At 41.9% G+C, this 15,282-nt stretch overlaps 2 protein-coding genes and 1 non-coding gene across 3 annotated transcripts; 2 read left to right on the forward strand and 1 right to left on the reverse strand.

Annotated features, from left to right (window-relative positions):
• Positions 1–92: 92 nt before the first annotated feature.
• On the reverse strand, positions 93–8,761 carry gtpbp2a (GTP binding protein 2a). Its single transcript, XM_076743240.1, has 12 exons — positions 8,233–8,761; positions 7,191–7,217; positions 6,616–6,800; positions 6,285–6,393; positions 5,979–6,176; positions 5,658–5,832; positions 3,065–3,284; positions 2,778–2,913; positions 2,592–2,650; positions 2,308–2,479; positions 2,013–2,177; positions 93–1,889 (listed from the first exon to the last, which is right to left on the reverse strand). Exons 1-12 carry the CDS (start codon positions 8,431–8,433, stop codon positions 1,707–1,709), a joined length of 1,830 nt encoding a protein of 609 aa, XP_076599355.1. The 5' UTR covers positions 8,434–8,761; the 3' UTR covers positions 93–1,706.
• Positions 4,770–4,852, forward strand: trnal-cag (transfer RNA leucine (anticodon CAG)). Its single transcript has one exon. It is a non-coding gene; the product is annotated as a tRNA-Leu (tRNA).
• Positions 8,762–10,236: 1,475 nt separating the features above from the next.
• Positions 10,237–13,015, forward strand: LOC143328446 (otoraplin-like). Its single transcript, XM_076743590.1, has 4 exons — positions 10,237–10,475; positions 10,636–10,775; positions 11,018–11,128; positions 11,231–13,015. Exons 1-4 carry the CDS (start codon positions 10,361–10,363, stop codon positions 11,252–11,254), a joined length of 390 nt encoding a protein of 129 aa, XP_076599705.1. The 5' UTR covers positions 10,237–10,360; the 3' UTR covers positions 11,255–13,015.
• The last annotated feature ends 2,267 nt before the right edge of the window (positions 13,016–15,282 follow it).

Raw genomic sequence — 15,282 nt, forward strand, 5'->3', positions numbered from 1 at the left:
AGACTGTGAAACTGTGAAAAATGTGTTTGAATAAATTGTAAAATCTGGAACTACTAGAAACCTATAAAATACTTCTCAGATACAATAAAACAAACACCTGATGCAACTCTTCATAAAGGCTATAAAATATTTTGGTTGAAATGCATTTTCCTTCTTTGAGTGCACACAAACTGCATAACAACAACGTGGGTGCAACAAAACAGGGCACATAATTCAGTTGTCCGCTGTCATTGTTGTCAGTGGGACAACATTCTGTAAGTCACATCAACATGCTATAATAAGACCGATAATATGGCCAACAGCAGCCTTGAACAGAGTATCAATTAACATTCTTTTTCAAAGTTGTCCTCTAAATATCAAAAGCTGTTTAAAGGAGTAGCACCAACTTCATCTTTTTACTAAGTTGTAAAACTTTGGGGTGTAATGGAAAGCTACTCCAGCGGTAGTTCCATCAGGCACTGTGATAAACCCCTTCAAAGTTAGTGACATCAGTAACTTGAGAGAAGAGACGACCTCAAATATCTTGAATATAATTGCTTTTAAACAAAGCTGCATCAGCGGGCAGCTTGACATACTAGAGAGTTCACAATCAAACACATCTCTTTGGGAGAAACAAACCATGTAATTTTTTTTTTTTTTCCTGAAAACCTCCCTCACCAAGTCAGCGACAGAAACCTCCAACGGAGTCGTTCTGTGAAAATGGAATGCTGTCTAATACGATATCTACACTGACCTGAGTAACTAAAGCACTTGAAAGATAGGCAGCGAGATCATCGCCATCTCACTGCACTATCGTGAGGCATTGTTTGTGAGTAAGAAACACAATTCTCATGTGAAATGTGACATAAAATCAGTTACTAGGTGATTGCCAACGTGAGTTATCTCGGCGGGCTGACAAACAAACTGGGTCAAGTTCTCAATATGCATACCTCACAATGCCCACCTTTACCTTCATAAAGTGCCATTATCAGTAATTTAGCTTGAAGTTGGTTTAGCTTATGTACAACTAACAAGCTGTGTCTGAGAATCACAGAAGTATCTCAGTGCTTTCATAATATCTCACATAATCCATCAGCGGTCACGAAGAAAAGGGTTGATTTAAGAGTATTCAAATACATTAAGATCAGAGGCTTGTCATTTTCAGTCAGGCACTATGCTGGTAACACAGATGAGCTGCTGTGGAACGATGACAACAATGACATTGATGATACAGGTCACACCTTGATGTCCAAGCATCTCATACTTGCAGTTGTTGAGAGTGTAAACGATTAATCTGCCGAAGGTATATCAACACTGGCATTTATGTTTCAGTGCAAGTGTGTGTATCTTTTATCCGAGTGTGTTGGGAGTGCATTGATGTGTAAACTGCGTAAGTAGCACTTCAACGTGGGTGTGAAAAAGGAATTTCCTTGTTGTCACTTATTGATCTGTGCGTTGCAATAATGCGCTCTCACTAAGTAAATGTGTGACAGAGGGGTCTGCCTCTTATCAGTGGCATGGAAAGAAACGCAGAGGAGAACATCAGCAGTTATTTAAAAGGCTGAAGAGGACAAATGAGGAGGATGGCGACAAGAAGACTTTGGAACACATGATACAGCAATGAAATGAAAAGGGCAGAGTGACCTTTGGAGAAAGCAGGAGGTTCTTTGTAAAGCACCTTGTTTTTGGGCAGGACGGTGTTTTCTGTTCTGGTTCTCACAGAAACTTCAGGCTTCATCATCATCGCTTTGGGATGGCCGGTACTGGGAGATAGGCTGCAACTTGGTGACATGGCCGATACCTTTCGTCACGCCCTCTCTGAAGAGCACCTTAGCGCCCACCTTCAGGTATTCTGGGTGCTTGATGAATTTGAAGAGGACCACTGCTTTCTCCCCTGTCCTCAGCTCCTCCTGTGGCACAGTGATGAGGACGAAAAGAGAGACAACATTGAGAATACACCAAATGTAAGTAATAGTCTGAAATAGAGGACAACCTTCAGACAGAAACAGTTGCAGCTCAGTGGATGAACTGACCTTGCCATACACAGCTTCCACAGTGGCGGTCTGTCTCACATTACCAATGTGCACAGTAACCTGGAAGCCTTTGTGGAAGGTCTTGGCGTGGAAGAGCAGTACAATCTCAGCCTCAAACATCCAGCAGATGGTCGGATCCATCTCCGGACTCACCATCACCATGCCCTGTAAATGGAAAACAAACAGTTCGTGGCTGCCACATTGACTACAACTGGATCTGAAACACACACTTTGTCTAAATACTGCGACAGGTGAAAGAGCCTGATAAAGTTGACACAAACATTAAGTGTCTGACCTTGCGTAGTAGCGATCGGTCGAAGTTGCCCAGGGCGAGTGTGGCAGCCTGGCCGGCCCTTAGTACCCTGCATGCTGAGCGATTCCTTTGGATGCTACCGATGGTCAGTTTGTGGAAGTGGCCTGAGTCTGTGGGCCCTACCACAAGATGATCTCCCTCACGGCAAATACCACTGCACAATATAAGAGAATAGTGAGTCAGAGAGAGTCTGTGCCTTAACAAAAGAAGAAGAAAAAAAGCAAGTTGAATGGAAGAACGTCAAGTGAGCGTTTCAATACACTGACCTGTACAGAGTACCTCCCACCACAGTTCCCACCTCTGGCACTGTGTAGATCTCATCCACCTGTGATGACACACACTGCTGTCAATCACATCAAAATCCTGTGTGTGTTATGTATGTGTGTGAGTCTGTGTCTGTATGTGTATGTAATCTGTGTAAGTGCCAGCTGATTGCTTCATCTCACACCTACCTGAAACTCGGTTAGCTGTTGCATAAGCTCCTCCTGCTCCTTGCTGTTGCTGAGAGGCGGGATGATGTTGAAGAAGACCTTGAGCAAGTCTAGACTCTCTCCTGACACGCTGGACAAGGTGAAGATGGGTGTGATGCTGCCAAGGAGAGCACAAGCGCATGATCAGGACACACAGATGTCACTCCCTCTACCATCTACTGTTATAAGGGTGTGTGTAACCAGAAAACATGAAATGGTCTGTCTACATGCTTATTCAATTATGTAGACAGTATGGAGCTGTTTCATACTTGGGTGACTGGGCAAACTGCTGTGCTGCTGTGACGGCATCGTCCGTACTTCCTACGACCATGGGCACCTTGTTGCAGCCCGGCTGCTTCAGGACACGCTCCAACTGCCGCACGGTGCGCTCCACTGTGGCCCGTGTGCAGAGGTCCACCTTACTGATGACGATGAAGATGGGCACTTTCAGGGCCATGGCAATTCCGAGATGCTCCCGTGTCGTACCAGCTAAGAAAGAGCAAAACAAGTAATATTAAGTTAGGTCTGGTGGGGGGGTTTCTATACACTGAATCTACTCTTTCAGGTGCACCTTGCTGTTCCTTATAAGGAAGTCTACATCCTTGAGGGAAAGGACTATTGTGACCTAACACTGCTTATCTGCTGGGACGCAATGTGGATCTAAGGGTCAAGAGATCATAAATACAAACTGATAAGGCCACGTAGAATTTACCATGACGTGCGATTGTTTTGCCATCAGAGGAAGCAGTATGGGAATATTCAACCACATATGGCAAGTGTGTCACCATTAATGTCCTGGTTGTCCAGAATGCCGAAGACAATCCTTTCTAAACACAGTGACTTTTAGAGAGGAGGCTCGTCATGTGTCTTTGTAAACAAAGTGATATACATAGTAGATTATGTCAGTTTGGATATAGGTCTCAGCTTTGCCTACATCACATACTGACCCAACAACACACATATACAGAGACAGACAGACTCAAATTACACTGACCCCTCGTCAGCTCAGTAGGGGCTTGTTTTGCTGGATGTGTATTACTTCGAGTGCATCCAAGGTAAAGGTGCACAGGATAAATCAAAGCTGCTCAATAAATCTAAAGGTGACGAGTGAAATGGAGGTGCCAAAATATCTGGTAAAGAATGGCAGAATGATACAAGGTGATTACCCGCCTGTTGGCTTTTTGTCTTGTCACAGACAAGACCTGAGATGAGCCCTATGCATTACACAGATCCATTACTCTGTTTCATAATTAAAGCTCTTGCTCTTGGGTTGCAGACACTGTGTCCCCTTTCTGTCCGTTGCATAGCTAAGGTGGTCATCATTCTTGACCCCGTTTCCCCCAGCATGCCCTATTTTAGGACAGACACCCACATAAACACTGCAATGCCTACAGTACAACCAGTACAGAAACTCGAGCATGTAAATACAAATGAATAAAAGAATGATAATGTATTGGCTTTAAAATAAGGTAAAGGTTGAGCTTTTTCTCAGAGTAAATCAGCGGCGCTCTTTAACACCCATTTCAGTTTTCCTCTGCAGAGTAGTAATAGTTCAGTTAACATTGCTTAAAATGAAACAACGGCCTCAAAAGTAACTCTCATACATTGGATTTTTTTCACACTTTCATGTTTGCAACCTTTTGCAAAATCAAAGACTCAAAATGACCTTAAAAACCTAAAAACAGTCAGCCATACAGTAACAGCTGCTGAATACAGTTCACCAAATAACTCCAGCAGGCCGTGAGCTGGAGTGGTAAGCTGTGAGTGTTGTCTCCAAGGCTCAGGTTTCCTCCACAGCTCCTTGGCATTTGCAAAAATAAAACATAACCACATATTTCTTAATAACCCCACAGAGATGCTTTACAGTGAGTCATAAGCTTTTTAACCGTGTGTTCTTATCTGGCTGAACCTGCTGTGCCTGTCAAAGCCCCTCCCTGCCCGGTCATCTGACGGACTTAACCAAAACAAAAATATGTCAGGATGGCCGAGCGGTCTAAGGCGCTGCGTTCAGGTCGCAGTCTCCCCTGGAGGCGTGGGTTCGAATCCCACTTCTGACAGCAACCTCCTTTTGAACCAGTTACTACTGATTAAATCAAATGCCACTCTATCACTGCACTAAGAAAAACTTAACACATTTAGAATAAAAACAAACAATATGTCTTTCCAATCAATAGCAAAGTCAGGTTTCAAAGTATGTCCTTCCTGGACCCCAATATTGTACAACATCCCTGCACTTAGTCTCACTTGCTGTTACCATAAAAGGGCTGGGGATTGCTGAAAACACACAACATCCTACTACAGAGTCTATCAATAAAACTAGTTGTTCAAATATAATGTCTCAAGTTCAAAGATCCCAACTTTATGCAAATTAGGGTGAAATCTCATCCTGCGATATGTGTATTTCATCACAGAAAATGATGAGCCTGACTCTTACGCAAAAGTATTTGCCATAACTTCAGGTGACTGCTAATGTACATAGTAGCTTAAAGACCCATCTGGGTCAGAGGACTTTGACATGAATGGTATTTGAGATATTTTGGGACTAGTAGTGGCAGGCAGGGGGGTAAACCGGCTGTGGTAGGAATGGTGGCCTGTTACATAAGCTCAGATATCACATGTGTGCAAAGCGCTAAGCCAGAGCTGGCCACCATTCGTCCATTATAGTGTGGAGGTGTGGTGTCCACAAACATAAGCTCTCTGACAAGACTAGCCCTGCAAGTGTCAATTACCAGTCTGTGTTTCTGTGACACATCCACTTTCAACTTGGCTTTTCTCAATAGTAAAGTGACTGGAGTGTACACAAAGAGGCACAAATACATATTATTAGAAACTTGATAATAAATTTAATCACTTTACACTCACCAATGCCGGTATTTGCACTGACAACCAGCATCGCAAAATCCGGACAGTAGCTGGTGAGGCCAAAGATGGTGGTCTTCAGGTATTTGTGGTGACCCGCCAGATCAATGAACGTGATCATTTTAGAGGCACTCTCACAAATCTCCTCTGCTGTTCGAGACTCACTGTAATTCACAACCTGGGAAAACAAGTAATCATAGCTAGAGTGTCACAGTCTATACTAGATAAAGAAAAAAGCAGCACCACCAACATATTCCTCAGGTATTTATTTGAAAGTCAATTACTAGGACTTGGGAAAGTCTCTCGTGCTGGATCTTCTCTCACCTCTCCTTTGCTATTGAAACCAAGGATCTCAAAGCTGATGCTTGAAGTGCGTCCGGTCTGGATCTCATGCAGATGTCTGAAGAGGTTGAGTCTCGCTCTTCCCCGTCCATTGTCCAGCTCACCCTGTGTCAAAACACCCAGCAGAGTGGACTTGCCAGAGTCCACATTACCCAGCACAGCAACCCGCAGGTCCAAGAACTGCAGGGAAAATACAAAGAATAAGGAGGGATTTTTAAAAATTGGAAAGATTAACAACAAAAGAGTAACAACCAAAAAGCAACATCTCTTCACAGTTGCCCAACTAACCTGCTGGTCATCTGGCACCTTGCGAATGAGAACCTCAGCAATCTTGCGGGGAACATCAGAGTCATAGTCCACCTCTCGCTCTCTGAGAACAGTGATGTCAGCTCCAACTCTGTCAGAAAAAAGAAAACAAATACATAAAAAAATGTTTTGTTTTGATTGTGATTACAATGATCACTTCTTACTGACACGCCTATCCAAACTGGAAAAAGGCTTTCTTTATAATGGCATATTTTCATTTACCATTTGTGTGGCTAGGGTTATAACTTGATGACAGCAAGTGACAATGCACTACGGCTTGAATAAAAATGAATTTGATAACATCTTGACTTACTTCTCTGCCAGTTTGTGGAGCGTTTTCAGTGATGCCCTCATATCTTCCTCTGACAATCCCACCAGCATGCCATTATCCTCAACACCTATTTGATAGACAGCTTCGCCTCGACCCTCCTGCAGTCGCCATTTCATTTGTGTTGCCAGGTGCTCAAAGCGGTATTGTGTGGGGTTCACCAGCTTCAGCTAGCAAAGGAAAGACTTAGGAAATCAGTGCTGACCTTCAACCTAGATTATGGAAATTTAAACAACTAATTTTACAAAGGATTAATGTAGTGCTGAGGCAATAAAAATCTGAAACAAAGTCAATGTTGGTGTGGCGGAGGAAGCAGCTGTCCAGATACTAAAAATGCTCTTGCTAATCCACTGTGGTGTTGGTTTTCCATCGTAGACTTGTGATACTACACTTGTACTGTACATTCTGACATATCACCTACATATTTGTGACAGCTTACTCTAATGATGATTGACAATAACTTTCACATACTGTTCATTGTTATAGTAATACAGATAGACTTAGAAGGGAAACATCTTTTGAATGCAACAAAGTCCTTGCATGAGAGCCAATTTGCTTACCTTGTACTCTATGTTTCCCTCTTCAGCCTAAGAGACGGAGAGACAAACAAAGACAGAACAGGAACAACAGCTGTCAGACTGTAGAGAAGTGAGACAACAGGCTATTGATTTGTTAAAAGACACAAAGAAAAGCAATCTGATTGAATGAGCAGTCAAAGCACCACTGTGAATAGGCAGTCACTGAGAGCTATACAAACTGACTAACTGCTTAGCTAGCCCTAACACAGGGCTACTTCATGCGTTATTAGACAAAGAACACAAATGTGTACAAGCCAATATATGTATATATACAAAAGTTAACGAGCCAATATCCCCACAAGTGAACCAAATATCTCAAATGTATGCGAACAGCTGTGATAAGTGCAGGACAGTGGTACTGGTTACATGCTGGTGAAGCCGTGGGGTATGTTGAGACTTGTCCCGTTAACCTCAGTAAGTGTTTGATACCATGGTAACCGCTCATAAACACAATTTAGCCAACACTTCAACAACTAGCGTGGTAAAGAAGTGTTCCGCTTAATCTTTCATTACTGTGTAGTAACACAGTCCTTTGCTGAGCCAATGTCAAGGGCTGTAACAGTAACAGTAGCTATCTTAGATGTAGTTCGACCGAGTACACCCGCCCCCTGTTCGGTATTTACAAACACAGCTGTTCCTCCTCTGCTAGCTAGCTTCAATGCTAGCCGGCTATAGGAAGCAGCTTTTCATGAAACACATATTTGGTTTACAGCTGTAAACCTACTGTGAAAAGCAAAGTGTAACAGCAGATATTAGATTGCTAACTTACTATGATGTTAGCATCCTGTATCCGTCTCATTCATTTTCCTTTAGCTACGTGTCACTGCGGGTTCAAAGGCAAGTCAGGGCAGGATAGCTAACCCCGTCGACGGAGACGCAATGATAACTTACGGTTATTGTGCTACACATCACAAAATGAACACAAACACCTGTTTAAGTTCACGTTGTTATTAGCAGACTTTGGCATGGGTCGCAAATAGCATTAGCTTGATTACTCTAGCGGTAATTGTAATTTCAGCCTTACCTCTGGAGGTAGATATGGGGTGTTATTGCTTGGTTTGAAGTTGCGAGAGAAGCGAGCCTTGGATTTCTTGTTGTTCTTTACACAGGCTTTTTTGGGGGCTATCCCGTAGCCATTTCCCGGTTTGACGTTGGCCGCAGCACCTTGAGATCCAGAGCCGTGTCCATTTCCTGAGCAAAATAACTCCGATACCCGCGCATCCATCGGCTACTCTGATACTTAACTTGTTAGCCTACCACTACGAGGATAAATATAATGCTATATAAATAAAATAAACCTCAGCCCAGGCATGCAGGTGTTTGTATTTGAGGGGAATTATCCTGCCATGGGTAGCTTATAGCCCCCAAAATAAAAGCAAAGCCCCGTCCAACCCAAACTCTTCAAACCGAACAATAACAGCCCCGTCCGAGACTTTCGTTTTGAGTTTACAGTGCGCATACGTCACAGGCTGAAATATCACATGGTGCGTTTGATTTTAAGAAAAGGGGAGCGCGAGTGAGCGGTTCTTTGCGTTCTGAATGGCGAAAAATTTAATGTACTTTAAACCCCGCCCGCCTGGGCTAACACATTGTATACACACAGGCATACTCCTCTTTTTCAGAGCTTTGCATCAGACTGAAGAAGCATACACACATTTGTTTACAGACATTAGAAAGCTTGTTTGCAAAAGATGATGACACAAGGTCAAAAAATATGTCATCATCTTACTCATAGCCTCTACGTCGGCGTTTAGAGGCTATAATGAGAATATCTCTTCGGTTGTGTGTTCATGTTCAATAACTTTGTAATGAGAAGCCGAAGAATGTTTTCCACGCTAAGGAAACATAAAACAGACAGCGACAAAGCAATATGGAAACCGGTTTATTTTCTTCAAAGTTTTGGTCCATCATCCAATTTTATGCTTCATCTGCAATCATCATCTCGTCTATCATACAGCATTACAGTAGAACGAAAGTGGTTTCGACAGACTGGTATTTTTCCATCTCGCGTAAACATACATGTAAACAAACAGAGAAACTTTTGAGTGGTGCAATTTCTTGACCATAGCAAGGGGACAAGAGTGCCATCAGGTGTTTGGTTGAAAATATGACTTGCGCATTGGTCCTAACTCCATGGACCTCTGGGTGCCCTTGAAAGGACACAGTCAGTTGCAAAGCACAATCTTACTATTACAGAGGAAGTTAAGAGTGACCGACGAGCATGTTGGCCTTAGCTGTTGAAAGTAGGCCTGACCATTAGTCCTGTTTGTGTAGACTATTTGAATATGTGCTGGGTTTGACTACATTTATTTAACACATTTGTTTTGCAAATAACTAGACAAGATTATAACTAGACCGACTGTCACCGGCAAGCTTCATTACATTATACTTGCTCCTGTTGTTGCAGTTACTTTTATATGCGGGCTAATTGCTGGTGGTGCAGTATAATGTCACGTCCAACTCTTCAGGGTCTGAACTAATTTATTTTTTATATGTTATTTGGCAGTTTACGTTTTTCCATTTCAAACAGTTTAGTTCGACTTATATTTCATGTCCAGCCTTTGGAGTCACATGGAAGGAGCATCATCATCAAAAGGGCTCAATCTAAGTTAGACAGATAACTCAGTAACTCAGCAGTTTCCAAACTAATTTTAGATTAGCTGCTTTACTTTTACTCAAGGTTGATCTATAGATCTTACATCTAGTCACATAAAATACCTCAACAGTTATTAGACTGCTTTTTGCATAGGACACTCTAGTCTGTGCAAAAATATGGTGCTTACTTAAAGACCTGTTGAAAGAACAACATATTGTATTTCAACAAATGAACTTGATTGTTTATTTTATTTAACTATTATTATTATTATATACGGAGCTTGAGACACATAGTTGACATTACTTGTTCCTGCAGAGAAACTAAGATTTGAGAAGTCAGCCAACTCCCCTGTGGGAAATGAATAGTTCCAGAGAGTGTGGCATTTCTGAAACTCAACACTGATTGGTCAAGCGACCTATGATGCAGGGGCTCAGCCCATTCGGTCCTGGCTGAGAGAAGTGTTTTGGGATTTTTATAGCCTTAAGTTCCTTCAAACGTCCACATTCAGACCCACAGGCGAACACAGCGCTCCCTCGGTTCTGTTCTTCTGGTCAGCATGGGTTATCCACTGGTGATTCTGCTCTGTGTGGGACTTCTGCACCAGACTGCGAGGGCTGTCCTCATGGATAAACTAGCAGACAACAAGATTTGTGGAGATGCAGAATGCTCATGTGAGTCAGAGCAGTAAAGAGAAGCATGTCACAGTATGCAGAGCGACTATTATGTAATAAAATCATGCAGTAGAATGCGCGTACTTGATAACCTTTTAGAAACAGTAGATTTTTTTCATTTATATTTCAGTGTCCTCTCTTGTGTTCTGTACTTCATTAGATGTTCTGTCCATGGCCACAGCCTTGGATGACTTCATAGCTCCTGACTGCAGATTCATCAACATCAAGAAGGGTCAGATGGTGTATGTGTATTCTAAACTGGTACCAGAGGAGGGCGCCGGAGTCTTCTGGTCTGGAAGTGTATGTGCATAGCTGTCACACATTACAAAAGGCACAGCTGTGGCAAATAAATGTGAACTTTCTGGCCTTTATGAGCAAAATGGCAAGAAAGACGTTTGGTTCAATATCTATTGTGTTTCTTTTGGAAAGTCGCATGTATTTTTAAATGACTTCTAGTTTAGTGACGACGGTTAAGTGCATGCAGCATATCTAATGTTGTGTATGGTAATTTGTTAGAGAGGCCATGCTATTTTCACTGGCAGGTTTACAGTGAGCGGTATGTGGACCAGATGGGCATTATCGGATACTTCCCTGCAACTGTGGTGAAGGAGACACATACGTTTGTTCAAGACACAGTAAAGATTCCCACAGCTGTGAGTATATTTGACTATTTTGTATGATAATATCTGAGAAGAGACTTTCATTTTTCCTGGTCAACATTCACCTCATTTCATTTGTATTTTGCATTTTTTCAGGGGATGGACTTCTACTGTGATTAAGGCATGACAGACTGAAGCCTCTCTCCTCCCAAGCCTTCATTTTCATAACTCTGGCTGTCATAAATGAAAGTAGACAGTTTTTCTCTCAGGCCAGTGTGTCCAACTATATGTCATTAAATCCTATGGCGCTGTCTCCGGTGGGAATGAAAACCTGGACACTCTCAGTCCTCCAGCCCACAGTCTGACACCCCCTGCTCTTGCGTCAGCTAGTCCTTTCAGTCTTGCTTTGTCTTAACAACACACTTTGCTCAATAAACCTATTTCATGTCAATCCAAAATGTTGATTATTTGAAAAGATAAGAATTCATTCTGCTGACACCAGAAACAGCTGTGAAGATCATCTCATGTTGTGACTATATTATCACCTTCGATTTATAGTGCTGATGTAGCATTTTTATTGCAGTATCAACATTCCTTGACACTGTTGTCATTTTCAATTACACAGAAAACTACCTGCATTGCACACAGGTCATTATAGAGCTGCAGGGAAATAAGTCCACTGCATGTCTCCTCTTTTTCAGAAGAAAAATAGTGTTTGAGACAAATAATTGCACATATGCACATATTTGCATTTTCATTGTTTACTATACCCAATTATTCATGTTGGCAAACTCTATTTTGAGTAAACACATGATCAGTTTTTCTGTTTTGTGCCTTCTTAGCCACTAAATGCACCCCAATCTCCACTCATCCGACAACAAATGGTGAAAATAATTGTACTGTACAAGCCATTCTGAGCTAACTCTGGTAAATCTAATGAGGAGCATTAGCACAGGTGAGATGCTGACTTATGGTGATATATGGTGCAGCAGCATGAGCAGAATGAGATGGATTTAAAACTGATAAATGAGATAACTCAGTAATGATACAGCAGCACTGGAAAAACACTCAGAAATAAGAAACTTGAGAGACAAAAAACACACAGCTACTCTTTTTATCTGGGGGAAGGCTGGAAATGTGAAGCAACAATCCTGTTTTCCCAGACTCGAGCATCACTTCTCTCAGTTAACTGGCAGATTATTGACCATTCCTCAAACTAAAAGCACTGCAATCTACAAAACAAATGATTTACTGTGTATAATGTTGTCAAGGTGTCAAAATCACAATTGCATGTACTGTTACAAAGGTGGATCATATTTGTATGACAGTTAGTAGATACCTGTCAGCACCCGACTGAATATGCTGTGTGTCCATCCTCATTAGTTTGTTCACAACTAATGACAACTGTTCCATGTTGATATTTTCTGTGTTTGACCATTCAGTGACAATAATTGAGCAATTTGTTTTAGCGGATGCATCTGCAGTGTTTGCTAAAAGCTCTGTTAGATGTATCAAATATATCAAAGTGCCCCACGCCAGACCTCCTTAAAGGCTGCTTACTGCCACTTAGCGTAATATGGCCTTTGAACCTTTGCTTTTAATTGTGAAGTTAAGTTATTTTCCATGAAGTGTTATTACATTATCTTGTGTGCACCATCCATCTAAATCTTCTCAATGTCTGTCAGCCAGTCTGTCTGTCTGTCTGTCTGTCTCATATCCACCCACACACATGCGCACACACACACACACACACACACAGAGACACATACGCAGCTTCCAGAGAACTATCATGATTAAACATGGCCTGATGTATTGTCACAGTTAAGACTCTTTCCAAAGGATGATTTGAATCTCTTTTTGATTGGTTTTGAATCATCAGTATCTCTGCTTTATGCGTCAAAGCACCCACCCTGATACAGTGCTGAATAAAACATCTCAATCAAATACTCTATGTTGGATTTTCAGATCCAAAGATGTCTCTTTTTGAAAAAGAAAGCCTCAGTGATTTAGTCAATGTGCTTCAGAGCTGCCAGTTAATGTCTCTGACATCTCAGGAAGTCTCTTACATGACTGCTGCATGCATTGATTTGTGTGGCCACTACAAATAGGCCATTTTCATTAGTTTATTTCTGTTTGACCCAAGGCATTCTTAGAAAGGCAGGCTTACGAGTTCAGGGAATAGGGCTGTCACACATTACGATCAATCCCCTGTGCCCTTCCCCAGATCAATACAAACCTGTTTCAAATGTGGACATCCACCACAAAATGTCACTCAGGAGAAACATACCTGGGGCATGTCTGAGGGGTCTGTTAAAGCTGTTTCCACAAGAGGAGACCGAAACATTTCTCAAAGCATTTTTGAAAATGATCTCAATGCAGAAAAATAGCATCCGTCTCAATATGTAGTCATATTGGAATGAAATTGGCCTCATTACACAGTATATACAGACGAACTGGATGCTGTGTTCAATGATTATTCCTCACAACTGTCACAAAGAGGTGAAAAGCTCAGCATCTTTTCAGCTGATTGCCAATGGCAGAGGTGTGTGTGTGTGTACGTGTAGACCCATGCGAATCCACAGAATGCCCGAATCACAGGAAGTCTTCCATGAGACAGCTATAGTTTTTGGGTGTTACCATAGTGACAGGCAGGGATACTGTGACAGATGAGATTGACGTGTGTGCATGCTTGTGTGTTTCCTGTGTGTGAGCTTAAAGGAGCAGCTGCCAAACGCAGGTGGCAGTAGGTGCGTTTTTTCCATCCGGTGTCACACCCACATACATACGCCCAGCAGCACATCACCCTTCAGAGCTGAGAAATCAACAGCTTCAGGTCTGGATAGCATCTGCAACGAGCAAGCATATGCAACGAGTCGTGATACTGTCAAACAAATGCAGTCTAAAAGCTCTTAATTAGTCAATTGACTTCTTTTTATTTTTTCAAAGCTGAAGCTATCACAAAAAGGACAGAAGAAAATGTAATCAGCGAAGAATAATTTTATTTATTTGTGTGACAGTTCCTGGATACGCACAAGAAAACACTCCAGAGTACTGTATTGGAGGAAAGACTTGTACGGCTCTGAAAAATAAAAACACAACCTTGGATTGAGAGGAATTGAGGTGGAAATGAAAAAAAGATTGAGGTTTTCGTAGAATGTTTGAAGCGCAAACATTTTGGCCTCCAGACACGGGATGACTCAGCATGAAATGTTTTTTGATGAAACAGCTCATTTCTTTCCATGGGCAAACAACAAGAGGCTTTGTCCTGCTGAGAGGAGTTATTTACTCGGGACAATGGCAGGCAGAAAACTTCATTTGCTTTCCTCAACAACAATGGGAGACCCTGTGCTTTATGTACGTGTGCATGACAAGAGGAAAGCGCAAAGTGTGTCTGCAGTGACTGAATTAATCAGTAGCGTCTTCCAGGTGCTTGAATGATAGGGTTTGTCGCCGTAGATTTTCCTCCACGGTGTCAGAAAATGCCAGCTCACTGCTTGTTTGAACTAAATCAATCAATCAGTCGGCAAGAATCAATCACCGCTAACGCCTGAGGATCAGCCGTGTCCGTCTCACTTGATTAATATTCTCTGCATTTGAAAATGCGTCTGTCGGTCTAGTTTTGTCTCAAGAATATGTCACCACCAGCTGGCCACCTCACGTGTATCGCTGCCGTATTTCAGGGATAAATGACAATAGAAGTGTTTAATCAAGAAGAAATTGCGGCTTCAACAATACTCTTTTTCTCTCCGTTTTTATCTCTCTACTCTTTTGTTCTCTCTCTCTTTTTCTCCGTGTGTCTGTGTTATATCTCTGACTCATATAATTGCATAAGCTAGTGTAATTCCACCCATTTTCTCTGTCACACAACCACACAAAGAAACCATTGATTTCATTTCTTGTGTGTTCAATCCTCCAAACAATGTGGGACTCATATGGGTTACTGCTGTAGTCTGGTAAAGGAGAAAAAAAGGCATTTGAAAAGGCATTTGAACCTATATTTTTGGAGAAAGAAACAACTGATAAATAGTGAAGTGAATATGTTACTCTTCCCAATGAGTCAGTTCCCTGTTTTAAGATAAGATAATCCTTTATTAATCCCACAGTGGGAAAGCTTGCAGTGTTACAGCAGCAAGGGGAGAAATGCAATAGTAAGAAGCATCAATAAAGAAAGCATAGTATGACAACTAAGTCAACAATGTAAAAGAGAC

This window comes from Chaetodon auriga, chromosome 11 (assembly GCF_051107435.1).
Source record: "Chaetodon auriga isolate fChaAug3 chromosome 11, fChaAug3.hap1, whole genome shotgun sequence".
NCBI classification, from domain to species: domain Eukaryota; kingdom Metazoa; phylum Chordata; class Actinopteri; order Chaetodontiformes; family Chaetodontidae; genus Chaetodon; species Chaetodon auriga.

What these genes read in the sequence shown, in the direction of transcription:
- gtpbp2a (XM_076743240.1), bottom strand. Translation starts at nt 8,433, where the DNA reads ATGGATGCGCGGGTATCGGAGTTATTTTGCTCAGGAAATGGACACGGC. An exon ending in CCCCATATCTACCTCCAGAG is followed by an intron (nt 7,218 to 8,232) that starts GTAAGGCTGAAA and finishes TCCGTCTCTTAG; the next exon opens with GCTGAAGAGGGAAACATAGA. An exon ending in GTGGGAGGTACTCTGTACAG is followed by an intron (nt 2,480 to 2,591) that starts GTCAGTGTATTG and finishes TATATTGTGCAG; the next exon opens with TGGTATTTGCCGTGAGGGAG.
- LOC143328446 (XM_076743590.1), top strand. Translation starts at nt 10,361, where the DNA reads ATGGGTTATCCACTGGTGATTCTGCTCTGTGTGGGACTTCTGCACCAG. An exon ending in TGGAGATGCAGAATGCTCAT is followed by an intron (nt 10,476 to 10,635) that starts GTGAGTCAGAGC and finishes GTACTTCATTAG; the next exon opens with ATGTTCTGTCCATGGCCACA. An exon ending in CAGTAAAGATTCCCACAGCT is followed by an intron (nt 11,129 to 11,230) that starts GTGAGTATATTT and finishes GCATTTTTTCAG; the next exon opens with GGGATGGACTTCTACTGTGA.